The following is a 25,304-nucleotide window of genomic DNA, read 5'->3' as shown; positions in this document are numbered from 1 at the left end:
CTATAAATATGGTACCAGTGTGTAAGATTTCTGACCCTTACTGCACATTTGTCTTTTAAAATCTCTAAACGATAAAGATTATCCTTTTGCTGTGTAAAAAATGTGTCCATGTCCAAAAATGCCTTTAATGTCAAGTGCAAAGCTAATGTTTCAGTCTACTTCAGCAACGGAGTGGGTTGTTACACTAACAGAAAACATGGGAGTTTTTTTTTTTTTTTTTTACACCAATTCTATACTGTACAGTATTTTATAATCACCTCAGGAAGGTGGTGAAGACATATTTTTCACTTAACTTACTTATGGTTAAACCATGATGTTAAAACTCACCCTGCATGTATCCCCTATAAGAATGCTAGTGTTAGAGGGAATGAACACAACTCTCTCCAGTAGGTGGAACATTTTCTTTCAGGGAAATGGCAAGAGGAGGAGGGGAGGGATGAGAGAATAAAAAGCATCGTCATACAACATTAATTCATATTAATTATTCAGCAGTCTTAACCAAGTCACGTGGCGGGCATAGGGATATTCTATAACAGTAAAGGGATACAGTATGCCGTAAACTACTTAAAACTTAGTTATACTATCATATTAGTTCAATAACGATTAGTTATGTCTCTGCAGGACAGTGACGTATCCCGCTCAGTCCTTCACCAAGCTCTGGTCACGTCACGTAGGTTTGGGAGGGGCCCAGCGTTCCGTGGGGTCCATGACGACCCGTGTAGAGGAGGATAAGGGTACCGCCTAAAAACAGACGCTTTTATTGGACACACAGTGTTGCTAGGCGCTGCAGGATGTCCGTAACAGCGCATCAGCTAACTATGAAGACTATAACATAACGAGGGAGGAATCTTCAGGGAGGTGTCGGTGCCGTATTATCCGAGATGAGGAGAGCATTGCCGCAGTGAGCATAATCTCATCAGCGGGCTCTGGATTTCATGTCCCTTACAGACGCTGACATTTATAAGAAGCAAGGGTGCTCGGGTTTGAAGCTGCTATGTGGTCGCTTGGTCAAAGTAGACGTCTGAAAGACCATTAAAATGTTATTTCAAGGGACAGCAGCGCACTTTATAGTTTTATGACGGATTAAACAACGTGGCAACCTCTCAACTACCTAGCATGGTGAGTCAAATACTGATATTAGTTTCATATTGAAAAGAAAATCTTTTAAAGTGCATTTGTGGCATGACTTTTTGATGTAAGGCAGCTTACCTCTTACTTGAAAAAGAAGTTCATGTCATTATTAACTCTATATATATTTTCTGTTTTGCTTTTTAATTAATTGTATTAATATTTGATTATAATTAATATTAGATATTATATGTAAACGACGAGTCTGGCAGTCAGTCCTCAAATGATGCCGAACTGCGTCAGTACAGACTGGTATTGCAGGTATGGCAAACCGTTTTAACATTTATTCATTTAATACAAGATAGTGTCTGTTCTGTTTCTAGCACCTTTTTTATTATGAAGTAATCCAGTATTTTCTATTTTTTATTTATAAATTCTAGTAGTGGGTAAAGTAGTTAATTAGTAGGCTACTTACTTTGTAGAACTCACTTATTTGCTGCTAGTCATTATCCCATAACTACTGTTACTGGTGACAAATTTACAGTATTCCAGTTGTTACTAGTGACATTTAAAACCTTACTTTTAGGAATTTTAATATAAATTATATACGATATCCTGTAAAGTATCCATTCCTAATTGTCTTTATATATGGTGAAAAAAATATATATTTTTTTACAACAATTGAGATTTTCCCCCATGTAAATATGTACTAGTATCTAATAAATATACACTAGTAAATATGGATTTTTATTATTTGGATAGTCTTCTTGTGTCTAGAGAAGTTATAAGTACTAGTATGTAAGGAGCAAGTGCTAAATACTAGTTACTTCTGGGATAAGTACTAGTTTCTAACGAATACTTAGTAGTCAAATAGAAACCGAAACTAGTAATTTTGAATTAATTACTGGTAAGGAAACAGTTAGGAACACAAAAAAGATTTGAGTTAGTTTAAGGAATAAATGTTAAAATTACTTGCCATATTGCAGGTGCATTCATTCAAGGAGGACCATGCAAACGGCTGAATGTCACAGATGAGTGTCCAGCGATTCACTGGTCATGGAAAACCGGACTGGATCCAACTCTGAGCAGCAGCCTGTGGGCTTCACAGTTCCTTCTGTCCCTTCAAAAAAGACTGTAATTTATGAAAATGGCCATGAACATCCCACTCACATGGACCCCACAGCTGCATCACACAGAGGGGCCAGCGATCCAACCACATACCCTCTATCAGATTACAAAGGTCTGGTCCGACAGAGATTTATACGCAGAAGTTTGTGGTTCTCTGAGTCAGAGGATCAAGAATTGGAGATTTCAGAATGCGACATCACCTGCAGTCCCGTTAAAAGTCCACATATTGCTGTCCAGAGGAGCTTTAACGTGGAGAGTCAGGTGGGACAGGGGGAAAGTGTAAAAGAGAACTTCACCAAAGAGCCAGAGACATGCGACGCTGAGGAAAAACATGATGCTGAAAAATCTGAAACATCCAAGAGCGTGGGGAAAGCTGGGAGTGATGAGAACGAGGAAGAGGCCGGAATGAAGGCTGTATCCACCTCTCCAGGTGGACGCTTTCTTAAGTTTGATATTGAGCTTGGCAGAGGGTCCTTCAAAACAGTTTATAAAGGCCTGGACACTGAAACATGGGTGGAGGTGGCCTGGTGTGAACTTCAGGTAAGGAAAATGCAGTTACAACGTATTCTCAATCTTAACCACTGGAGTTTTGCAATAACTCTTGCAATCTTTCACTCCTTTTCCTTTTTTTCCATAAAGGCTTTGTCTGTTGTTGGTCTTTCCAAATTTGTTGATATGTTATTTAATATCATTATCATTGATATTGCAAAAAAAAAAGTGTCAGATAACCAACAGATCTACTTAATTTGTTGGGCATAATGACTAGATTCGTAGGATATCAATTATCTAGAAGTTAAAACTGTAACTGTGAACTGTAAATAAAGATTAAGTTTCTGTGTAGTTTGTTATTAGCAAAAAAGTCTGTATTTTTCTGATTGATCCTGTTGCCATTCAAAACGCCTGCTTCTTGTACAAGTTTGCCGGGTCATCTGATATGACGTCTTCCTTTCATCAGCACTATTGATTGTAAAATGGAGAGATTGGATCACCATGACCACATCTAGATCAGATTTCCTATGATTTGAGGTTCAGCTGAGTTCAAAAGAGAATACTAAATGTTAACATTTTTGTTATTACTTTCTGGAATATTGAGAGAGCCCGATTATGTTAAAAGCGATACATCGGAATACCTCCTGTAAACAGCTTTGTGCTGCTTCTAGCTTGTGGAAAATATAGTTAATATATTTCAGAGCTCACTCAAAAATCATTGAAGTAGACATTTACAGTAGGGTGTGGACACAAACAAACTCTGTAGAGAAGCAGTGCACATCCCTGGAGAATCAGTCCCCTCTGCATAGGGGTCATGTGATAAGTGTGGTCGTGCACTTACCTGCTGAAATGATGCAATAGTTAAATGCTATCAAGCAGTTTCTCTGTTATATTGTCTTCTTTTTAAATTAATTGTCAGGTCTAAACTTGAAACAAGACAGTTATGTTTTACCAGATCAATCTGTCTTAGAAACATCACATGAACAATAACATTTACCCTTTATCATATACATACACAACATATTTTTACTGTATACAGTCAACAGAAAGATTGATTAAAAATACCTCGTAGACTACTAAGAAGAAGCTTATTTTCATTTTGGGAAGACAGGATTATATCTGCGTTCACTGTCACTGGAAGGATGACTAGGCAGTTATGATCTCTGGAGTTCTGATGTTATACGTGAGGATGGTCTGGTTTTTGTTTCTGTGTGTGAGCAGTGTTATAAAAAAGGGGCTCCCAGTCAATATTTGTGAGATTTTTGCTTTGTCTCTCTGAATGAATGACTTCCTTCCTTTTTTATTCCATTCTATATTTGAGAGAGTGTTACTGTCTGTATTGCAGCCATTGTATGGGGCATGCTGTCAGTTTTGAATAGGATTCATCCCGCTTTCTGAATCTTAAAAATCACATGGAGGGAATTAGCAGCGTATATTGTGACTGCTGAGCAAGCCAAAAACTCACTGAGGTCCCCAAATCTGCTAGGAGGGAGACTAGAGAGAAAGGAAGAGACAGAGCAACAGGTCAGATGAGGTGAAGATGGCTGTGTACTAAGGAACATGGCTTCCCTCACATCAACCAGTAGCGTTCTCGAGACAATATAAAAGATATTCCTAATGGACCATTTTATGTACAGCTGAACGCCCAACCTGACTTATCCCTCATTTGTCTGACAAGGATGCATCAGCAGCATAATGAACATATAAAAAAGCTGTTGTCTTCAGCTCTCTGTGAGTCTTCATTATCTCAGGAAAAAAATGTCAGAGCCATGCCCTGGCCATATGTACAAATGAAAAGCCCATTTCCTTTTGTAAGAGCTTCTGATTTAACACACCCCTGAAAATAATCTATGCCACAGTGTTTAAGTCGTTTGTGTTTAAACTGTATCAGAAATGCAGTGACAGTTTGGGAGACTTTTTCAATGTATGAACATATTTACCTTTGCTCTTATAGAAACCACCTAGGAATCTGGTAGCATGTTTGGTCTGAAGTGCTTAGAGTAAATTGAGAATGGGGGAGGTCGAATGAAAAATATGTCTGTGTGTGTGTGTCTCTGAGTTCATGAGAGGTATTAGATGGCGCAGTATGGGGGTTTTATGGGGTTGCACATCGCCTGATTGTGAGGGACAGAGATGTTACAGATACTCCCTGTCAGCGTTTAGTAAATTTAGCAGCAGGATGAGGGCAGATGCAAAGGTATTGATTTGGTCAGCTTCTTGACCGTAGCTACACACCAGCATGGGAACCATCAGTGACTCTGTAACTGTAACATTAGGTTTAGCCCTGCAAGTATCTCTCTCTCTAACCCGCAGGAACATTTTGTATACCGAGTAAAGAGACTTCAGTTTTATGTTGGTTCATTTCTATTCAGTTCATCAGACAAACCTCAAAACAGAATGTTAGGGTGGGTTTTTTTCATTATGCGGTTTATTTTAATCATATTTTCTGCTTTGTACTGCATATCAAAGGTCTTCAATATGTTAATCACACATCCCTCTCTTTGAGGGGTATGCATATTTTGCCTTTCATGTTGCATCAATATGCTTTCATAACTGTAGTTTAGTTGTTTTTTATCTCTTATCTGGCTTTGATCTTCTTGACTTTCTTAGTCATATCATGTTCAGAGATATTGTCCTCACCCCCACAACCACAACCACACAAACATACAATAAAACAGATATATTGTCTATCCTTAGAAAGCTATTACAGCGAATGTGCACTTTAAATCAATAAAGATTGACCCAAATGTCTTTAGAATGCATGTCTTCCACTGGCCAAGAGCTATTTTATAGAACTATTTTTTTCCTGTAAGGAGGATAATTGAGTTTTCTCAACAGTGTGGCAGTTTGGTTAATTCAGTTCAGTCTCTCTTACATATCTTGATGCCATATGTTTGTTTATCAATCCATCTCTCTTTCCACTTGTCTTTCTGTCTCTCACTTTTCTCCTGGCATGTGCCTGGAATCTCAAAAACCAATGTTGACCCCTTTCCATCTCAGGATCGTAAGCTGTCCAAAGCAGAACGTCAGAGGTTTAAAGAGGAAGCAGAAATGCTAAAAGGTCTTCAGCATCCAAACATTGTGCGCTTCTATGACTTTTGGGAATCTCCTCTTAAGGGGAAGAAGTGCATTGTTTTAGTCACTGAACTGATGACATCTGGAACACTGAAAACGTGAGTCAAATAAAACAAAGACATGTAACAACTGATGCCATCACACCAGGGTTAGCATCTTAGTTGGTTTGAATTGCTAGCTGTGGGACACCAAGGAATGTAATCTGCCCTGTTACAACTTGCATCACTTTGCAGAAAACCCAATTTTGTCTACAATATAACATTTTTAAATTGGTTAAGACAATAAACTCCAACTCTGTTTCTGTTATTATGTAGATATCTGAAGCGATTCAAGGTGATGAAATCAAAAGTTTTACGAAGCTGGTGCAGACAGATCTTAAAAGGTCTTCACTTTCTCCATACGAGGACCCCTCCCATCATCCATCGGGACTTGAAGTGTGACAACATCTTCATCACTGGTCCTACAGGCTCCGTCAAGATTGGAGATCTTGGCCTGGCCACTCTAAAAAGAGCTTCATTTGCCAAAAGTGTAATCGGTAATAGGAGAGTGACAGGGTTTTGAGATTTATCAGATTAGGCTACATTGAATACAACATTTAAACAGCCTGTTTAGATGATGTAGACTGTAGCTCACATCCATGTAGCTATTGATTTTTTTCCCTTCTTGGTTTCTTCCTATTTTAGGCACTCCAGAGTTTATGGCCCCTGAGATGTATGAGGAGCACTATGATGAAGCAGTAGATGTGTATGCGTTTGGGATGTGTATGCTAGAAATGGCTACCTCTGAGTATCCATACTCAGAGTGCCAAAATGCAGCACAAATCTATCGCAAAGTTACTAGTGTAAGTTTGAGCAAAGTGCTCCTCACCGACCATCATTAATTTTTTTTTAGAATGGAATATTACTTGAGTGAAAAAATACAATGTCTTGTCTAATATAGAGGGTGTTGTCCATGAAACATGTTATATAATGCATTTATTCAGAAATGGTCTCATTCAGTTAAAAGGCAGAATGTACTTTACATATGATTTATGTAGATAATAATTCTGCTCATTGGTAGATCTATGTCATGTTTTGTAATTGTCAGTCAGATAAAAAGGAAAATTTTGAAACTTGTAAAATGTCCTTTCATTGTCATTGTGTGTGTGTTGGGTTCCTTTTTAATTCACTGCACAGGGTGTGAAGCCAGCCAGTTTCAGTAAGGTGACCGTGCCTGAAATAAAAGAAATCATTGGAGAGTGTATCTGCAATCGCTGGGAGGAAAGGTGAGTCCATCAGCTGAATGCTATAGCACCATCAAAATTTTCAGGTCTTTACAAACCAAATTTCATCTTCCTCTTCTGAAAGGTACTCTATAAAGGACTTACTAAATCATGCATTCTTTGCGGAGGACACTGGAGTAAGAGTAGAGCTGGCAGAAGAGGATGACGGCACAAAGTCTTCCATTGCTCTAAGGCTTTGGGTTGAAGACCAGAAGAAACTTAAAGGGAAGTATAAAGACAGTGGTGCTATCGAGTTTGCCTTTGACCTGGACACAGAAGTCCCGGAAGCAGTTGCCCAGGAAATGGTAAACAAACATGATTTTTAGTAATGCAACATCTGAAGATACATACATATACATTTATTAGATATTCATAGTTTGGAATACTTATTCATAATGAATTCAGTAAGTAATAGTCACTATTTAAGAGTTGTTCAATGATCTATTCTGGCAGGTGGAGTCTGGCTTCTTTTTAGAGATTGATGTGAAGATTGTGAGTAAGTCTATCCGTGATCGTGTGTCTCTAATAAAGTGGAGAAGACAGCGGAGCGCCTCAGCCCATAATGGAAAGACAGAAGAGAGAAGCACCAAGACTCAGGCACAAAATCTCCTTCAGGTGCCCTCCACAGGACCACCAGTGGGTGGACTACCCAGTCTTCCATCTGAAACAGAGGAACTACAGACTGAAGCAGTCAGCCTGATTTGCAGTGCCCCGACAAGTGCTACAACAGCTACACGTGAGAGACATCTACAGATATACAGTATGTATAGTTGACACTGTGGTTCTTAATTCTTCAAAGATATCCACACAAAAGATGGAAAGACCAGTACAATATTGTGTTTCTTTTTTAAAGTATGTTTTAAATCAGTCATTATATGAATGGGTCTGAGATTAGTAACGATATCCACAGAACCAATAAGATGTTGTAATATCCACAGAACCAATAGATTTATTTCACTTGATTATATTATGTTAATTATTTCGTTAAATTCTTTTGTTTAACTTACTCAATGCAGGTATGCAAAAATTTCCCTTGCTTCAACAACTTGAAAATGTACTTTATGTTGTTTGTCCCAACTAATGCAGCAGACAGCAGTGGCTCAACAATGGTAACAGGTGCTTCGGGCAACCAAGACACCTCTCAGCAATCCCTATCTGAGTCCATTTCCACTGCCCAAAGGGTCTTAAGCCCTCCAGCACAGCTTCTGGCTCAGTTGCCAGAAGGTGCCCAACAGCCATCTACTTCACACCTTCCTCTGGGGACTCAACAACAACCGGCTCTACAAATGCCCCAAGGTGTCCCACAACAAACCATCGGTCAGTTACTCCATGGGACCCAGCAACAACCTAGTCCTCAGCAACCCCAGGGAGCCCAACAACAGCCTAGTGCTCCCATGCACCAGGCTGCACAAGCACAGGCCCATGGTTTGGTGCCACAAGCACCCCAGCAACAACCCACTGTTCAGCTGCACCAGCAATATCAGCAGTCAACTCATCAGCTACATCAAGGGGCTTTTCAGCAATCTTCTGTACACCTGCATCAGAGCGCCTACCAGCAATCACCTGTAAGTGTGTATTTAAATTCACCATATCATTGCAGTCGAGCTTTACTTTGTTGGAAAACTCCAAGACCACCATCTTTATTCCCATTCTTTTCTTCCCTTAGAACTGTTTTTTTATGTTATGATGACTGTCTAAATTTAAAAATGTGTTTTTTTCCCTCAAACTCTGGCTGAATGAGCAGCGACATGGCAGTATTCCTGGTGACTCCCAAAATCCTATGCTATTCTCCGATAACTTGACGGGGACCAGGCGTAGCAGCACCTCATTTCTCGACAAATTACGGAGGAGGACTGATCTTCAAGATTCGTTAGAACAGCTGCATCATCAGGCTTATAGCTGTCACAAACCTGAAGCAAGCTCTAAGGATGAAATGGATCAGTTGTTATCAATAAGCGCCTTCATAGGTTCTTCATCATTCACAAATGATGATCAGGCACCAAATAATGTTTATGAAGACACCAGAGCTGAATATAGTTCAGAGCAGGTGAAAATGAATTCTCAGGCCCAGCCAATGTCATTCAGTAGGAGGAACTCTGATGTCCACTCGCATTACTGCCAGGCTTGTATGGCAATGTTACTGGCTGTAGGATCAGGGGGTCGAGGGTCTCTCGGTCATGCCTCTTCACCCTCTTCCTCCCCCATCCACCAAAACATGCCACCACTTTCCTCATTAAAACCATCATTCTCACCTGATCTAGCTCATCCAGACTCCAGCTCACCGATTTATATGGCCCCACAGTCTCCATATATATCTACGCTGCCTCCAAAGCAAGTTTCTGTTACTAAGAACATACATATAAGTTCAATACCAGTTCAAGTCACCCCACCTTCTCCAGTCCATAAAAGCCATTCTCCTTCACAGATTCCTGTGACAGCTCTACCTAACAACATGTCATCACTAAGCCATACCACTACGTTTACCCCTGTCTATGTAGCTATACCTTCACCGGTTCACACATCTTCCAGGCACATGTCCATATCTTTACCAGTCGATCCACCCTCCCCAATCAGGTCGTCCTCTCCAGTGTCCCCTATCACTGGACCACATTCTCCTAGTTTGAGGGACAGCTCAGATTTGTCTCACCTCCATCGCTGTCTACATCATATCATCAATCGGCGAACCAGTTCCCCAGTCCTAACTGACCGGGCACAAGCTGGAGATGGCTGCAGTGATGCTAGTGTTAGGTTCCTTGTACCTCAGGTCCAAAGCGTAGGTTCTTTGTACGTACCCCTATCACATCAGGAAACTGGGTCTTTTTCTGTGCAGGACAGTGAAGTTGGATCAGGTCTTGTGGTAGGTGAAAAATAAAACATAGCAGCTATGATCCCAGCAAGGAAGTCTAGACCAAACATTCACTTTTGGCTCACCTATACTTTCCAAGCTTCTTCTTTACCTTCTTCCATATGTATTTAGGTATTGCTTCAACATTCCAATCCCTTCTAGTTGTATTCCTATGTAGCATTTAAGAGGAAAATTGTACTTTGTTTTTGGAACTAAACTGAATGTATTTCCTCTAATCACTGCTATTTAAAAAAAAAAAAAAAGAGAAATGGTACTGTCTTCAGGGGACTATTATGTCCTTTTGAAGGACACAGTCTCTTAGCAGACTGCTAGAAGATTGCACAGCAAGCTGACTGAACAATAAATGACTGCTGCTTGAACACTGCAAATTATTGCTGTCACCCTGTATGTAGTCTCTTTTAGAGCAACATCCCCTGCGTGTAGAGCAAATCACTGCTCTGATGTTTGATATCTCACATTTTCTTTTTTTGTTCTCTGTCAGCAGCCGATAATTTACCCGTCACATCAAACCATGTGCTGCTAGACTTGCTATTCTAGTAATATCATGAAGAACTGCTTTTGGCTGTGAAATGCTTAATTGCAAATGTGCCTGTATTAAGATTTGTGTTTGTGCATGTGTTTTTCAGCCTTCCGCACAACTGGTTCCATCTAAGACCGTCTCTGCTCCAGCTACCCCTGTACCACATGCTCATCCACAGAGCATTCCTGCCTCTGCCCTCTTGGCACAACAAAACCAGACAACTGTACCATTAGCACAGGAGGTAAGGCTACTATAGGTTTGACCTCCCATAAATGAGGGCGGATGCATTCCTGTGTCTTAGCAAAGTGATAGTTAAATAGTTTGATTTAGTCTTTGTTCTTCCTTGTGTTTGTATTTCTCTCAGTTTCATCTCTATTTCCATCCTGAAGCTTTCCTGCCTCAGGTAGACTCAATCTGTATAAAAAACATCACAGTCTTTTTTTTAAATGTTCTGGAAATTTTGGGATTTCAGTTTCAGTCATGCCATAAATTTTATCAGTTTATTGAAAGTCCACTAAACAAGGAATAAGTTCCGTTTATATCACTGACTTGGATAAAGATGTGTTCTGCAGCATAATCCGTGGGAGCTGTGGATTAAGCATTCTTGAAATTAGTTTTAATTTTAAAATCAGTCTTTTTCTTTTTTTCTCTTTGTCTTTCCCAGACTTTATCAACATTTCAGCCCCTAGCGCAGTCATCTTCAGATCCTCAGTCCATTCCACAGCATCTATTACAGTCGGCATCTTCAATGCTCAGCACCACTAGCCTTTCTTCACAACCACAGCTAAATGTTCAGACACCCCTTCTCCAGCCTCTACAAATTGCTACACAGGTCAGTTCCTGAAACCTGTAACTAGGCCTGCGTGTGCAACAGCTTTTCTCAGATACCAGAACAAGTACATTCTTTAGGCAAGTTTGAAATTTGTTCAACATTAGATGGCAGAAGTTGAGGGATTTTCTTAATTCTACATGCAACAATGGAGCTTTCTAGCTTACCTCTGGCTGTTTACATTTTTATCTTGCTCTTTATTCTTTAGTTTCCTTCGACATATCCTCTTTTGCCAGAAGGGGGCACATCTGCAGGGACAGAGTCAATACCTTTCCCCTCAGTCTCTTACTCTTCACCCTACCCAACAAATGCTCCTCCTGTGCCTTCCCCCTACTACTCAGCAAGCCCTATCACTGCTCCTCTCCCCCTACTACCAATGCAGAATGTACCCTGCATGCTTGGAGCAGGAACACCTGTGTCCACCCCTCTGAATGTTCCTACCCCTATACCTCTCCTGACTATGGCCCTGTCCCCACCCATGCTTCCTCCTGAGGAACATCTGCAGCAGATGTACTCCCCAGTTCCACCACCAGAAGGTGCCCTTTTCAGATCTCAACCCCAACAAACACAGCCCTTCCTTCCCATCCCTAATCCAGCCTCCCTCCTTCAGCAAGACCCATCTATTCCTGAACCTTTTACAGAGGTAAATGATGTGGTTTCTTTCTTGCTTAATGCAAGGATTGTTTTTCGTATGGTGAATGTGTATCATAATAATTTCTATGATCACACAAGTGTTAAAGAACAGTAATTCCTTTGAGAGGGACAGCAAAATGGCAGTACAGTAATCAGGATTGGTGCAGTAGTGTCTTGTATAGCAATCAATGATACAGGATAATTAGTATTATTCCGTGAGCCTTACAATTGAGGTCAAGGCTTCTGTAGCAGTGAAACACAACAATGTTTTTTTTTTCATCAGGAGTACCCTTGCCATGAGGAAATGCAGATCCTGGCCCCAGTTCACACCATTGTGTCGCAGATCCAGTCTCCTCCACAGGACAGGCAATCAGAGCCAAAGGTTACCACTGCCCAAGCCCCACCTGAGACCATGGAGCCTCCTCTGCAGCCTGCTGGCATACAGACAGGATATGCTGTTCCTGAGAGTACTGGCAAGCAAATGGCAGACACTGCTTCAATGCCTCTTCCTCCTGCACCAGAGCCCAGCCCATTTCAGACCAGCACTGAGGCAACAGTAGGCATAAAGCCTCCTTTCGTTTATATGACTATAATATGTATTCTTATAACAAAGTACCACATGGATTGCTGAAATTATATTTTCCTTACAGGCACCTGTATCTATGCCATTCCATAGTTATGTATGTGACAGGTAGGTAGATGTTATTATTCCCTGAAAAGTTTATGGAAATTCCATATCTGATTGAATGCAAACATCATGTGATTCTTTATTTACAATGGGTGTATTTGAACTACTTATAGTGGCAGATACAACCCAATGCATTAAAACAATATAAATCATCTCAAATTGTCTCCTAGCATGTTTTTTCTTCAGGTTATTCTGTCTTGTTTGTTTAGCCTAAACCAAGATGCAGGTTCTGGTAAAGAAATGAGTGACAGCTATGAGGGAACCACTGGTGGGGGAAAGGGTGATGGCAAACCCAGAAAGCACCACCGAAAATCTACTCGTACACGCTCACGCCAGGAAAAAATTAACAAGCCAAAGCTAAGCATGTTAAATGTGAGGATAAAACATTTATTTTTAAATGTTTTTTTTTTTTTTTTGCCATTACCTCCTAACATGATGTTGTACTTCCAGGTTAGTAAAACAGGTGACAAGATGGTGGAATGCCAGCTGGAGACACATAATCATAAAATGGTGACTTTCAAATTTGACCTAGATGGAGACGCACCTGAAGAAATAGCCACTTATATGGTGAGATTAAGGTTCTGTGCTGACTTTTAGAACATTACAAAACAATATTGTGCTGCTTAAGTTTTGAAATTAAAATGTAAATGTGTATAGTCTACCATCAGTTTAGGGATTCAGCTGAAACAAAGATTTTTAATCCTATTACACTTTTACATAGTTTCTTTTCTGTGCAGCTTTGAAGATTTTGTTTCTTTCATTTGTGTATCAGGTGGAAAATGGTTTCATTCTACCAATAGAAAAGGACATTTTTATAGATCAACTTAAAGACATTGTTGACAAGGCAGAGGACATTCTAAGCGAGGACATGGATGGAGAGAAGACATCAGAACTTGGGACAAGTCATTTGCAAGGACAAACTCCTAGGGATCAAGTGGGAGAGGTAATACAGGAAGTCAGAATCTGACATCCCAAATTTGTAATGTGTGGGTGAAAATTCACTAAAATGACTAAATTAAATGATACTAACAGGCCGCCTGTTAATCTCCAGGGAATAAAAGGACAGCAACCTGGGGCCCCCCAGCCTGTTTATCAGCAAAATGGTAATATTTTTTGTCCACCTGTAATTGGCAAATTTAAAATTCATGCTCCCCAAATGTTTGCTGAAGAATGAATATATCAGTGTTTAAACAGTTAGCATGGGTTCTTGTCCTTTGTTCAGTTCTTCACACAGGTAAAAGGTGGTTCATCATCTGCCCTGTGGAAGAGGCTCCTGCTGCCATTCAGGATGCATCCTCAGATGGAGGTCCATCTACACAATCTCCATCCACAACAACAGTAACTGATGGGACAGCTCAGCCTAGTGAGAGTGCATCAGCCCAGCCACCAGAACCCAGCACAGGATCTGCCTCTGCATCAATGGGTAATGTCGGGTTACGATATTACTTAGTGTGCATAATACAGATACAGAAATATTGGAACAATGAATAAACTGCGTGTTGAGTATTTTATCACAATTGTATCGGCATGTCCCCTAAGATTTTCTGTTTTGTTTGTTTGCTTTCATTCCACAGATTCAGAAGCCTGTGCCACAGCACCTCCATCTGGAGGAAGTGATCCTTATGGGGTTTGGAGTCCCCTTTCTATGACCACTACTGATCCTCTGTCTTTGGCTGCTCTTTCTCAAGCTCCCCCTGCCCCACAAACTGCTGCAATGCCAGTGCAGCCTGCTTCCCATTCAGAGGAGGGGCCACATTTGGGCTCCGCCCAGGTCAGTGTGCAAAAATCCCAGCCATGCATGGATCCTCAAAGCTCTCTTTTTGTGGATGAGACCCAGAGTGGCAGATTAGGCTCAGTTTCCCCCATGCACACTGCTCAGCAGATGGCTGAAATTGCATGTGCTGTCTCCATGGTGGAGGAGGTGCCCTGCTGTCCCTTGGTCATGCCGCTGTCCCTTGAAGTGAACAGTGGGGCTCAGAGGTCATCCTCTGTGATGCCGCCACCATCACAAGAGAGTACGTCTGCTCGTGAGCAACTTCACTCCATTACCTCGAGTCGAGTTGAACGTACACAGCAGCCTGTAGTGCTGCAGCAGCCTTTGTCAACTGTGAGTGGAAATAAGGCACCTTCCCTGCCTCAAAGCCCCGCTCCTTCACAACACAACTTTGTCCCTAGTGAATCAGATGGAGAGGCACGTACCAGAGGGTTTGTAGACAGCACTATTAAGACTCTGGATGAGAAACTGAGGAATTTACTGTATCAAGAGTATGCTCCCATGTACACATCGGGAAGTGCTGCTGAAACTCCAGGATCTGGCACAGAGTATATCCAGTCTCCACCAGGACCAGAAAGTGCAGTGGGAGGGTCAGGAACCAACACACCTAGTCTTATGGGAGAGGGACGATTCAGAGCAGGAGAGCAGTTGGTAAGTTTACACGCGGCCATTTTGTCACATTTTTTAAATAGATAAAATCTGTTTATTAAGGTGTGAGGAATAGTACCTAAGGACTTGTGGCGCTTTTCCACTGCGTGCTACGACTCGGCTCGGCACAGCTCAGAACGGCACGACATGGCTCAGTTCAGCTCGTTTTGTGTTTCCACTGCAGTTTAGTACCGCTTTAGAGTGGGCGGGATTATTCATGTGTTGTTATAGTTGCGCCGCCTCTACTGCCGTGACTCCTGAAAAACTTGTTAATTCCGCGTCACTCCATTAAGCTCTCGCTGGATCCACTCCTCGGATATCAATGAGAGGATCGTCTGTACTTCCTCAACAGACATCGAAACAGACATTTTTAGGTTGTTTAAAAAAGGTGCGCTCATTCAAAACGGTTGCCTTCGATCCTTCGCTGGCTGTGCTGATTTAAATCTAGCGGGTCTGTTGTGTCTCGTGCCGCAAGTTCAATGGCGCAGAGAGTGAAGATTTTCTCCAGCCAATCAGTGATCAGCAGAGTTTACACGTCATGTTTAGGTAACGGTACGGCTCGCTTGGAACCTTGGCCGAGGTGGTACTAAAAAAAGTACCAGGTACTGTACCTAGTGGAAAACCCCCCAAAAGTGAGCGGTACTGAACCGTACCTTGCTGTACCATGCAGTGGAAAAGCGCCATTACACTTTTGTATAAACTCGCCTATCACCCTTGTTTTCAGCATGTCTTAAAAACCATTTCGAAGTTAAGGATATTTTGAATTTGTGATTGATGAATCTCCACCTAAAAACATTGTTTTTTGTCTTTTAGCCTCAAATTCCAGAGCGTGTGGACAGTTTAAGTGCTCTCAGCGACTCGGCGGTTGGAGGTATGGTCTTATTTTTTCTCATGACAGATGCTCTTCAAGAAATATTTATCATTTACAAACAATTAAAGCCATATTTCTCAACAGTTACTGTGACAAGGAGACATGTAATGCCACACTCTACCTCTTGCTCTGGATCTAGAAGTCGGTATAAGGTACATCATGTACAGCATGCTTCTAATTTCTGTCGGGAAATACGGGTTAATAAATAGTTTATTTATCTGGGAGCCCACTTCGTGTTTAGTGGTCGACCGATATATCGCCAAGGCCGATGTATCAGCCGATATTTGTTATTTTTCAAATATCGGCATTGGCCGATAAGTTTGGCTGATGTGTTTGAAACTTTTATTTTGACGGCGCGTGCTGAGCACACAGCTCTCACATTCTCCCTCTTGTTCGCTATCATCATTAACAGTTCTGTCCGGGTTTTTTTTTTACTTTTTTTTATTTTACAATTAAACAATAACAATTGTCATCATTGTCAAAACATAACAATACAACAACAGTCCAGGGTCATTCAGTCTTTCAGTCCAAAGGAAGTGCCAAGTCCTTTAGCAAAGCCATTGTTCTTATTGCTTTTAAGTTGTAGAGAACTCAATAGATTCAAAATACATTTTAATTTCAAGTTTGAATCTTAAAAAAAGAGGTTTTCATTTAGAAAATGTACATTTATGAATATGATATTTAGCTAACAGGAAAATAAGGTTTATGAAATAAGTATCACCTTTTTTCACATTCATGAAAGCCAAAAATTACATTTCTATAAGTAAACTCAAAATTAGGATGCACATAACAATTAATAAAGTCAAGAATGTCACACCAAAATGATGTTGTGTAAGAGCAATTCCAGAATAAATGTAAAGAAGTTTCATTGTTTTCTAAACAGAAAGAACAGTTGGTATTAATATCATTCTTAAGTCTTTTAAGAGAGCACTTATCCGGGTAAATTCTATGAATCAACTTTAATGCAATTTCTCTCATTTTGTTAGTAATTAAATATTTGTGAGGTAATGACCAAACTTTCTTCCAGGGAATATCACTTACTAAACCATTCCAATAAGAGATTACATAAGGCACAGAAATAGACTCCATCTGAAACAAAACTCTAATTTTCTTATTGTTTTTTGACTTGGATGACGAAAGGCACTGTTTTCCAACAAATGTTTTACAAAGATCCACTGAGTGACATGAGATTGGAAAAGAAAGACCTCTAAAAAGCATGAGAATTCCACGTGGCACTGCATCAGCAACAATTGCAAACTCTTTCGGACTAACAGGAATTCCATGCTTAGCTAAAAACTCATTACTAATTACAGATTGAACCATTTTGATTGAAAAGTTGAGACACCAAAATTTTTTAAACCAATTTTCAAAGAAAAGAGATTTGTGTTTATACAGTAGATTCTTGCTATTCCAGATTAGATACGAGTGAGGTGTAAAATTGTGTTTAAAAATGAGGGACCAAGCTAATAACATTTGCACAGTTCTGTCCGGGTGAGTCTCACTCCTCCTGAAAAGTGAAGCTGCAGGCTCTTTGATCACCCATTGGTGGCTGGCTGCAGTACAGGTCATAAACCCCGCCCTCTCCATGTAAACGAATGGGACTTCAGTCAAAATTTTAAAAAAAATTACACTTCCAATGCAATTTTCCGAAATATGGTTTTGGTCATTTAAGGTAGTTGTTATCACACTGATATATGTTCAATTGTTCGTTTTTGTGATAAGTTAGTAATTTGAAGCTATAAAACTGGGGTGTGTCATTATGGTTGATTGGGTCTGCGGGAATTTGAGCGGGATTTTGATTCCGTGGCTCTACCTCACGACACTACTGCAGACTCTGGCCCCAAACGAATCTCTGCTGTGCAGACTCAGACTCCAAATGATGTCATTTACTCAAGATGGCAGCAGCCATACTGAGATGCATTCGCTTCACTTTTCTATAGTGGAAGGAAGTGGACACGTGTTGTCCATCTTTTTTTACAGGCTATGGTTCTGTCTAATGCGGATAGAAGTCTGTCTAATAATCAGATAGAACTGTTAAACAAAGGAATTAAAATGTAAACAAAAAAGTATTATAACGATTGCTTTTATATTATTGGTAACAGAAAGGCAAACAATATAATACTTTCTCGCTTGCTGTCAGCATTCAGCAAATATGCATTTATATCATTTAAACAAATCTTTGAATGACTTTATGAATATTTAATTTCACAAACCTTGCAGACTTAGTCGAATCTAGCTGTGAGATGAGATCTTGTGAAGTGTGCATTTGTATCCTGCATGATCGTGTGTGCTCTGAGTGACGGTCGGTCTGTGCGACTTAAATGCGGACAGGAGGAGAGTTCAGCTCCACTGGATTGACAAATTTTATATTCTTGAATTCAAATTATGCTGTGCTTTATGCATTTGCCCACTGTTATAATGATGTCATTTTCACTGTGTGCTGTATGTAACATGAGTGTTACCTTGGCTTTATTTGAAAAATTATGATTCCCAATGCACACAAACTTCCCAGAATACTGAGTACCCTGTTGGTTACAGTGTTTAATCCTCTTTAATTATATTATTAAATATGTATTTATTTGTGAAAAAAAATTGTCATCTAAAGTAAAGGTATGTTTATTTTACACATTTATTTTTAATCCATTTAGATGCGTTCAGATTTCTTAAATCTTAATTCAAATAAATAAAATTATTTCGGCCATCGGCCACCCATCTTTCCAAGATATCGTCATCGGCTGTCAAAAAAGCCATATCGGTCGACAACTATATGTGTTTGTACCAAATACATTTTTTAGGATGAAGTAATGGTTGTCTGTTAATGTAATATGTAAAACAATTCTTATAGTATCAGTATTTTGTATTTTTGTTTTGATTTCAATTCTCTGGATTAGATGGTGCCTAGCTCCACTGACATACTGTCAAGTCAAGGTCGGAAGCAGCGTAGCCTGAGCAGCACAGAATCTCCAGCACACCCTGGGGGCTTTTTGGGAGAATGTGCAATGTATGAAGAGCCGACTGTGCCAGCTACTACTGTCGGCAGGTTCTCAGTGGTCAGCACAGAAGATGAGGTTACACGCAGGAAGCACAGCAGCAGATATTCTGCCCCACCTGACTTTTATCTGGATCCCCCACCTCCTCTGACCAAACGAGGCTCGCTACCAAAGGCACAGACCTCAGTCTCAGCGGATGTCACCGTTCACACCCGTTTCATGTCCTCTGACTCTGGAGCTGAGAGCAGCCCTGCCAAAATGGCCCCTGCAACGCCATCCCATCATGGTAGGTCTGAAAGGAGAGGAAGTGACCTCATGAAAAGGGCAGTGGCTTTTCTGAGGCGCTCCGGCCGCAGTAGTAGTGTGCAAAGCTCTGATTCGCCAAGCAGAAAGGGAGGGGTTCACGGATCCTATGTCAGCAGTGACAATGATTCAGAGATGGAGGACTCAGATATAAAGAGGGAGCTTCAAAGACTAAGAGAAAAGTGAGTTTATCATGTCTGTGTGTGTTTTTGATGCAGAGAGGAAATATAAATTCAGTGAAAAGTAATCAGAGCAATAAATACAAATTCTTAGGTACTCACCATTGCTTGCTTCATCTTTATACAGGCATATGAAGGAGATAACTGAACTGGAGGCCCACCACCGAGAAGAGATTGAGTTTCTCTACATTAGATTAGGGAAACCACCTCCTCCAGGTCTTTACATCCCCCCCACAGCACCCCCTGCTGGACGCAAGCGCAGGACCAGCAGACACAAACTAAGAGCTGGCAAATTGTTCAGTCCTCTTGTACAACAGCTGAAAAATGTTGCCTCTAAAACTAGTGACAGCAGCAAACCTAATGATTTAACAAAATCAGGTTAGTTGTAGAGTTAAAATATAACATTCATATATATAAGGCAACTAAAAGGATCTTAGTATTTGGAATCTACCCAAGAGCATCTCAGCATGTAATTTTTCTCTTTCAGCAGAGGCTGCCCCAAGTTTGAATGGGTCTCCTGCCAGGGCTTCCAACTTGTCCGATGGCAAGGCTTATTCTGGGACTGGGACTCTACCTTGTTCTGTGTCTGTTCCGGTTCAGACCCAACAGCCCTGCTCTCTCAAAGGATCTCTCTCCTCAGACAACATCTACTCTGGTCTACAGGGAGAAGGACCTGGGCCACGTATCCAGCCTGGCCAAGGTGACTTTTATACTGATTTCCTAGCATGCACTTTAAGAGAAAATTCCTTAAGTCAGTAAAATAATGTGGCTTCATAGCAGACTTTCAATGATTGATTAGAGATGATTATCCAGTCAATATCAATTGATCACCCACCTGCATAGAAATAAACATATTGGATGAAATTGGCATTAAAATTAAAACCTTTTAGACATGCACATGTAAAGTTTCCTATAAAAAACTTTTTCTGTAAGTCTTTTATGTACACGATTCCCAAATATAAGTCCCAATTGTAGGAATTAATAAAATCAATGGGACTTTTACATGGAGGCTTTGATATTAATAAGCTGAATTACATCCAGATGTATTTTTACGAATGCATTTATAATAATGTTATTTTTTTCTGTGTACCCTTCTGTTCTGGTTGCTTGAATTAATGGATCTCGCTCTTTCTCTCACCTCTGTACTTCTGTCCACAGGCTGGCCTCCTTCTCCCCAGGCGTCTGCGCAGGTCACCTATAAATCCAGTAGTAAACCACGCGCTAGATTCCTCAGTGGGCTTGTTTCTCTGTCCATCTGTTTGTATCTCTCTCCTTTCCGCCATTCTCCATGTCATATGTTGGGAGCCCCCGCTATCTTTCTCCCACTCTCTTCTTCTCTTTAATCAATTATTTATCTTTTTGCTTATGATTATTCAATGGTTACTCCACCCCAAAATGAAAATTTTGTCATTAATCACTATGCTTTGTTCATCTTCGGAACTCAATTTAAGATATTTTGGATGAAAACCGGGAGGCTTGTGACTGTCCCATTGACTGGCAAACAATTAACACTGTCAAGGACTGTCGACACTTATCACTGGACGCAAACTGCGTACGCTGTTCTGTGTCAGCCGCACCACAGGGACATGCTGTTTTCGTTCAAATCAAAGTGTAAACAAACATAGAAGACATATCCGTGACACAGAAGAGCGTACGCAGTTTGCGTCCAGCGGATATTCTCCAAAATGGCACTACGCTGACACAGAGGAGACGAAGTCTTTTTTTTTTCTTTGCGTACAAAAAGTATTCTCGTAGCTTTATAACGTTACAGTTGAACCACTGATGGCAGATGGATTTATTTTATACTTTTCTGGGCCTTGACAGTGTTAATTGTTTGGCAGTCAATGAGACAGTCACAAGCCTCCCGGTTTTCATCCAAAATATCTTAAATTGTGTTCCGAAGACGAACGAATCTTTTACGGGTTTGGAACTACATGGGGGTAAGTGATTAATGACACAATTTTCATTTTGGGGTGGAGTAACCCTTTCATGCTTCATCTTTGATCATCCTGTGTTTCCTTCCAGTGTTTTTGATTTTTCTATCCTCTGTTTATCCTTAGAAAATTTAAGTTTGTTTTATTCAGTTGTCTGTTTTTGATGGCAATGTTGTTATGCTTCTAGATACTTTCGCTATTTGAGCTTCACATCTTCACTTAATTTCAGTGTTTTAACATTTTGACTTGTAATCACTTACCTCTAATGCAGGTTTTTTTTTTTAGCAGTTGTAACTTTAAAAAGTTAAATGACATGTTCCACCTCTTTGTGCAGTAATTTTCTACAGAAAACTAATTTTAACTTTTCTTTTTGTAGGGTCAACACTGAAACGCCTGTGTCTGGGTAAAGAACGTGGCAGCAGTAACTATTCTCTTTTCTTAATTTCTAAACTTTAGACTTTAAATATTCAATTTGCCAAAGCTGAAACCTTGACACTGTTGCTCCAGCTGTAAGCTGTGATGTTAAAAACAACATTTTACTCTGTGGACATAGTATTGTAACCAACATAATAGCATTAGGCCTAAAACATATTCAATAAGCAAGATTGACACAAATGCCTCATTTTTTTTAAAGAGTTCCAATTCGAAATATGTCAGCTCAAGTTCTCTAAAAGGGCCAATATAGCTCTCCATGACCTCCTTGAGTATTTGTTACTATACAGTTGGACACACACTTGCTAAGCATTTGCATCTGGATACGTGTCTTGCTTTTGATCCTGTTGACATATTACATTTAATTTTAGAGCAGTATTAACAGTCCAGTTATAGTTTAATAAGTTATTTAACATAGTCACGGACACTGTGAATTGTATTTCATGTTTTGTGACATTCCAACATCTCAAATTGACTTTTTTTAATAGGATCTGGAACACCGTCAGCTGCCTCTAATCAGTCCCCAATGCCTCCTGGATCCACTCCCCCTCCTCACCAGCCAATTGGTCTCGCCCAAGCACAGACAAACAACAGCAACAACAAGACCGATGCTTTCACACAGCAGCTTCATAGGCTGGTGGATAACTGGGCAGAAGGGGTGAGAGCTCCTTCACGCTCACGCTCCCTCAGTCTAAGACCGCAGCAACTGACCAGATCCAGGATCTGGAGCGCTATAGAGGTGACGTTTTTAAAAATACTTCCTTACCAAATATTTAAAGGGTATGTTCACCTAAAACGTTACATTTCAAAATCCTTTATTCATAATATTCCGAAATTCTTCAAAATTACTATTAAATGGAATCATGCAGATTTTCAACAACATCAAGATGAGTACATTAAATAGTGACTGACGTTTCATTATTCCTTTAAATTGTTATGATGTCTCCTTTATACTCATGTTAAAAGTTTAGTGTGAAACAACATAGGCATTCTCTAATGCTAATGTCTTTTTTTAGGCTCCAGATTCAATAGAGAAACTGAATGCTTCCCAGCTGTCTCTTTCATGGCCGCAGATTGATTCCCATGCCTTTGTGATGCCGATTGACACTTCACAAGTACTGCAGCACAGTAACTCTTACGGAAAGATGACCGCCCCACCCTTAGCCATGGACCACTGGCCAGCAATGACTACCACTCATAACCAAGAAGTCTTTGCTTTTACTGCTGTGCAATCCCCCTCTTGGACAGCACCTTCTTCCCCCAGCGAGGTGCCTAGTTCTAGAAATAGGACCATGTAGCTTCACAATCACTGTACTTACACTTCTTACTCTGTTGCCAAAAATACTTCAGAGTTAGAGTGCTAGTTAGGCCTAGAAGTGTGCAATTCTATCTGTTGCAGTTGTTAGCATGTAGTTACAATGTAGTAATTCCACATGAACATGTAAATACTCTGGCCAACAACGTAAGCATATCATGTGCACATTCAGTATTATTGTACATATTCATATAGCCTATGTAGCATAACTGAATTTTAGCATAGGCATATGTACAGAATGTATATTTTTCATCAAAATCTATTTAGCTTGCTAGTGTTTGTGCAGAATCAACTTCCTTCTCACCTTGAGCTGTACACATATGTAAATGGTATAAGGTGCTCTTAAATTGGTGTAGATGAGTATAGACACCGTTTATACTTTGTAAATATAGGCTTTGTCTGCATATGTGCATAAACCGGACAAGTAAATGAAAGACTAAGGTTTAGGTCAATCAGTGTTTTGGGTTGAATAGTATCACATCACAGTTAGCTGAAAACACTGGAGTTTGGAGCAATGATCACGATCATGACGTCACTGTGAATTTTTCACCACGTCCTGCAGCGATCGCTAATTTCGCAACGCACTAGTCAAAAACACATTATCGCATGCTAGAAAAGTAACAACCTGAACTGAGAAAAGAGAGAACTTTAACTGACTGTACATTTCAGGTGAACAAGCCTGCTAGAGTGCCTTGAACTGCAACTGAGGACTGTGCTACGTACATTACCAGCCAGTGTACCAAGGGTAATGGTGACTGCTATTCATTTTCTGTTACCAAGCATAATACTAACTAAATTCATGTTTTCCCCACATGCGGTTTATGATGTCCTTTATGGACATGTATAAAATGCATTTCAGCTCAATTTGTCATTTTGTTTTGAAGGTATGTGCATTGATTTTGTTATTTTCTACATCATCTTATACAGTAAAAAAAATCACATTGACCTAGAGCAAAAAGGAGAGCAAGATTAGTTGTTTTTCTGAATCTAAAAACTAATTTTACAATTAATGAGCTGAAAGATCTCTACTGCTGCAGTCATGTTTGCAGTTACAGCACAGCCTCATAGCACAATATCATCATTTAGATCCCACTGCTACTGTTTCTAAGTAATAATCCTAATACTGGAGTTTCCTGGTGGTTTCATAGAGTGTTGACACAGACTGATGCTTTGCAACATACAGTATAAAAGACCGTGTCTACACTAAACTAACTACTAACACCTAAATTTGAGTTAATAAAGTAATTACTAGTACACAAACATGTTCTCTAATTTATAGTTCTGGCGAGGTATATGTTATTATAACAAAATAAAAACAAAAATGTGGAATGTAACAGGATGAAGTAGAAAAAATCTGCTCATGCTAACTTTTACTAAACTTTTTTCTGTATGTTTTTAATATATTTTGCAGTAGACATAAGTAGACATAACCTTAAGCAGAGGTGTAAACGAGTCATTATTTTTTGTCATTGTAAACGGTTCTGTCTTTATGATACAGCAAATCTTATTTTAATGTATTATCTATTATTTTTGTATTTCACCAATGCAGCAGTTTACAAATGATTAATCATATTTTGAAATAAAATTAAATGGGCTATTGATATTTGGGTCACAAAACATAATAATGTTTTTTTTTTTCTGGTGAAATGGCATTAAGTTAATAAGACTGCACTATGACAGTTCTTGCATTATAACAGTACTAAGCTTGTTTACATTCTGTATGGCTATGTAGACTGAAATATGAGGTAGCCCATCTCAAACCTGAGCCATTTTACTTGATGTTTGTCTTCAGAAAAAGTTCATTACACTATGTTACAATCTTCAAAAGAAATGCATTTTGTTACACATTTTCAGAAATGTCTACCTTGTACAAACAAATAAATAATAGGCAATATGACATTGATGTAATGATTCATATCATGAGAAAACTTAATGCAGAACTTTTCCATACCACTATTTTGAAAGATTAAAGGTACAATCAGGATTTGCAGTAACTGGTCATTTCTTGTGTTTTACCGCAGAGTGAACATGCCTGAATATTCAACAACGAAATTTCATCAACGATTATTATATGTATTAAATGTAAGTTTTGTTGTTAATAATGTTTTCTAATTTGAGTGGTACGGGTAGGTTTTCGCGGGAAATTCGAGCATGGCACTGCGTCATTACGTCACGTCTGTAAACAAAGAAGTTGTCGCAGCTAGTAGGCTACAGCATGCGAGGATCCTGCAGGTGGCGGTTAATTTATATCCTTTTCTCACAGCAGCTGGAATAATTAAATTTATCATTTTGATGGCGGAT

The 25,304-nt window shown here is 39.8% G+C and overlaps 1 protein-coding gene across 1 annotated transcript; it reads left to right on the top strand.

Annotated features, from left to right (window-relative positions):
- Positions 1–2,124: 2,124 nt before the first annotated feature.
- LOC306856997 (serine/threonine-protein kinase WNK2-like) lies at positions 2,125–24,992 on the top strand (the record flags this gene model as incomplete). Its single annotated transcript, XM_079396604.1, has 29 exons — positions 2,125–2,736; positions 5,686–5,858; positions 6,075–6,295; positions 6,444–6,601; positions 6,936–7,024; positions 7,107–7,326; positions 7,475–7,757; positions 8,108–8,586; positions 10,514–10,648; positions 10,772–10,810; positions 11,072–11,239; positions 11,445–11,879; positions 12,153–12,419; positions 12,520–12,560; positions 12,767–12,929; positions 13,008–13,124; positions 13,330–13,500; positions 13,609–13,660; positions 13,780–13,980; positions 14,132–14,982; positions 15,793–15,850; positions 15,935–16,002; positions 18,742–19,325; positions 19,450–19,700; positions 19,810–20,022; positions 20,481–20,579; positions 21,633–21,677; positions 22,177–22,427; positions 22,705–24,992. 29 exons carry the CDS (start codon positions 2,125–2,127, stop codon positions 22,984–22,986), a joined length of 6,726 nt encoding a protein of 2,241 aa, XP_079252730.1. The 3' UTR covers positions 22,987–24,992.
- Between the last annotated feature and the right edge of the window lie 312 nt (positions 24,993–25,304).

The sequence above is a fragment of the Barbus barbus genome (assembly GCF_936440315.1).
Source record: "Barbus barbus genome assembly, chromosome: 37".
NCBI lineage: Eukaryota > Metazoa > Chordata > Actinopteri > Cypriniformes > Cyprinidae > Barbus > Barbus barbus.
The sequence above is the reverse complement of the archived record's forward strand: the minus strand, read 5'-3'. Positions and strand labels throughout refer to the sequence as shown.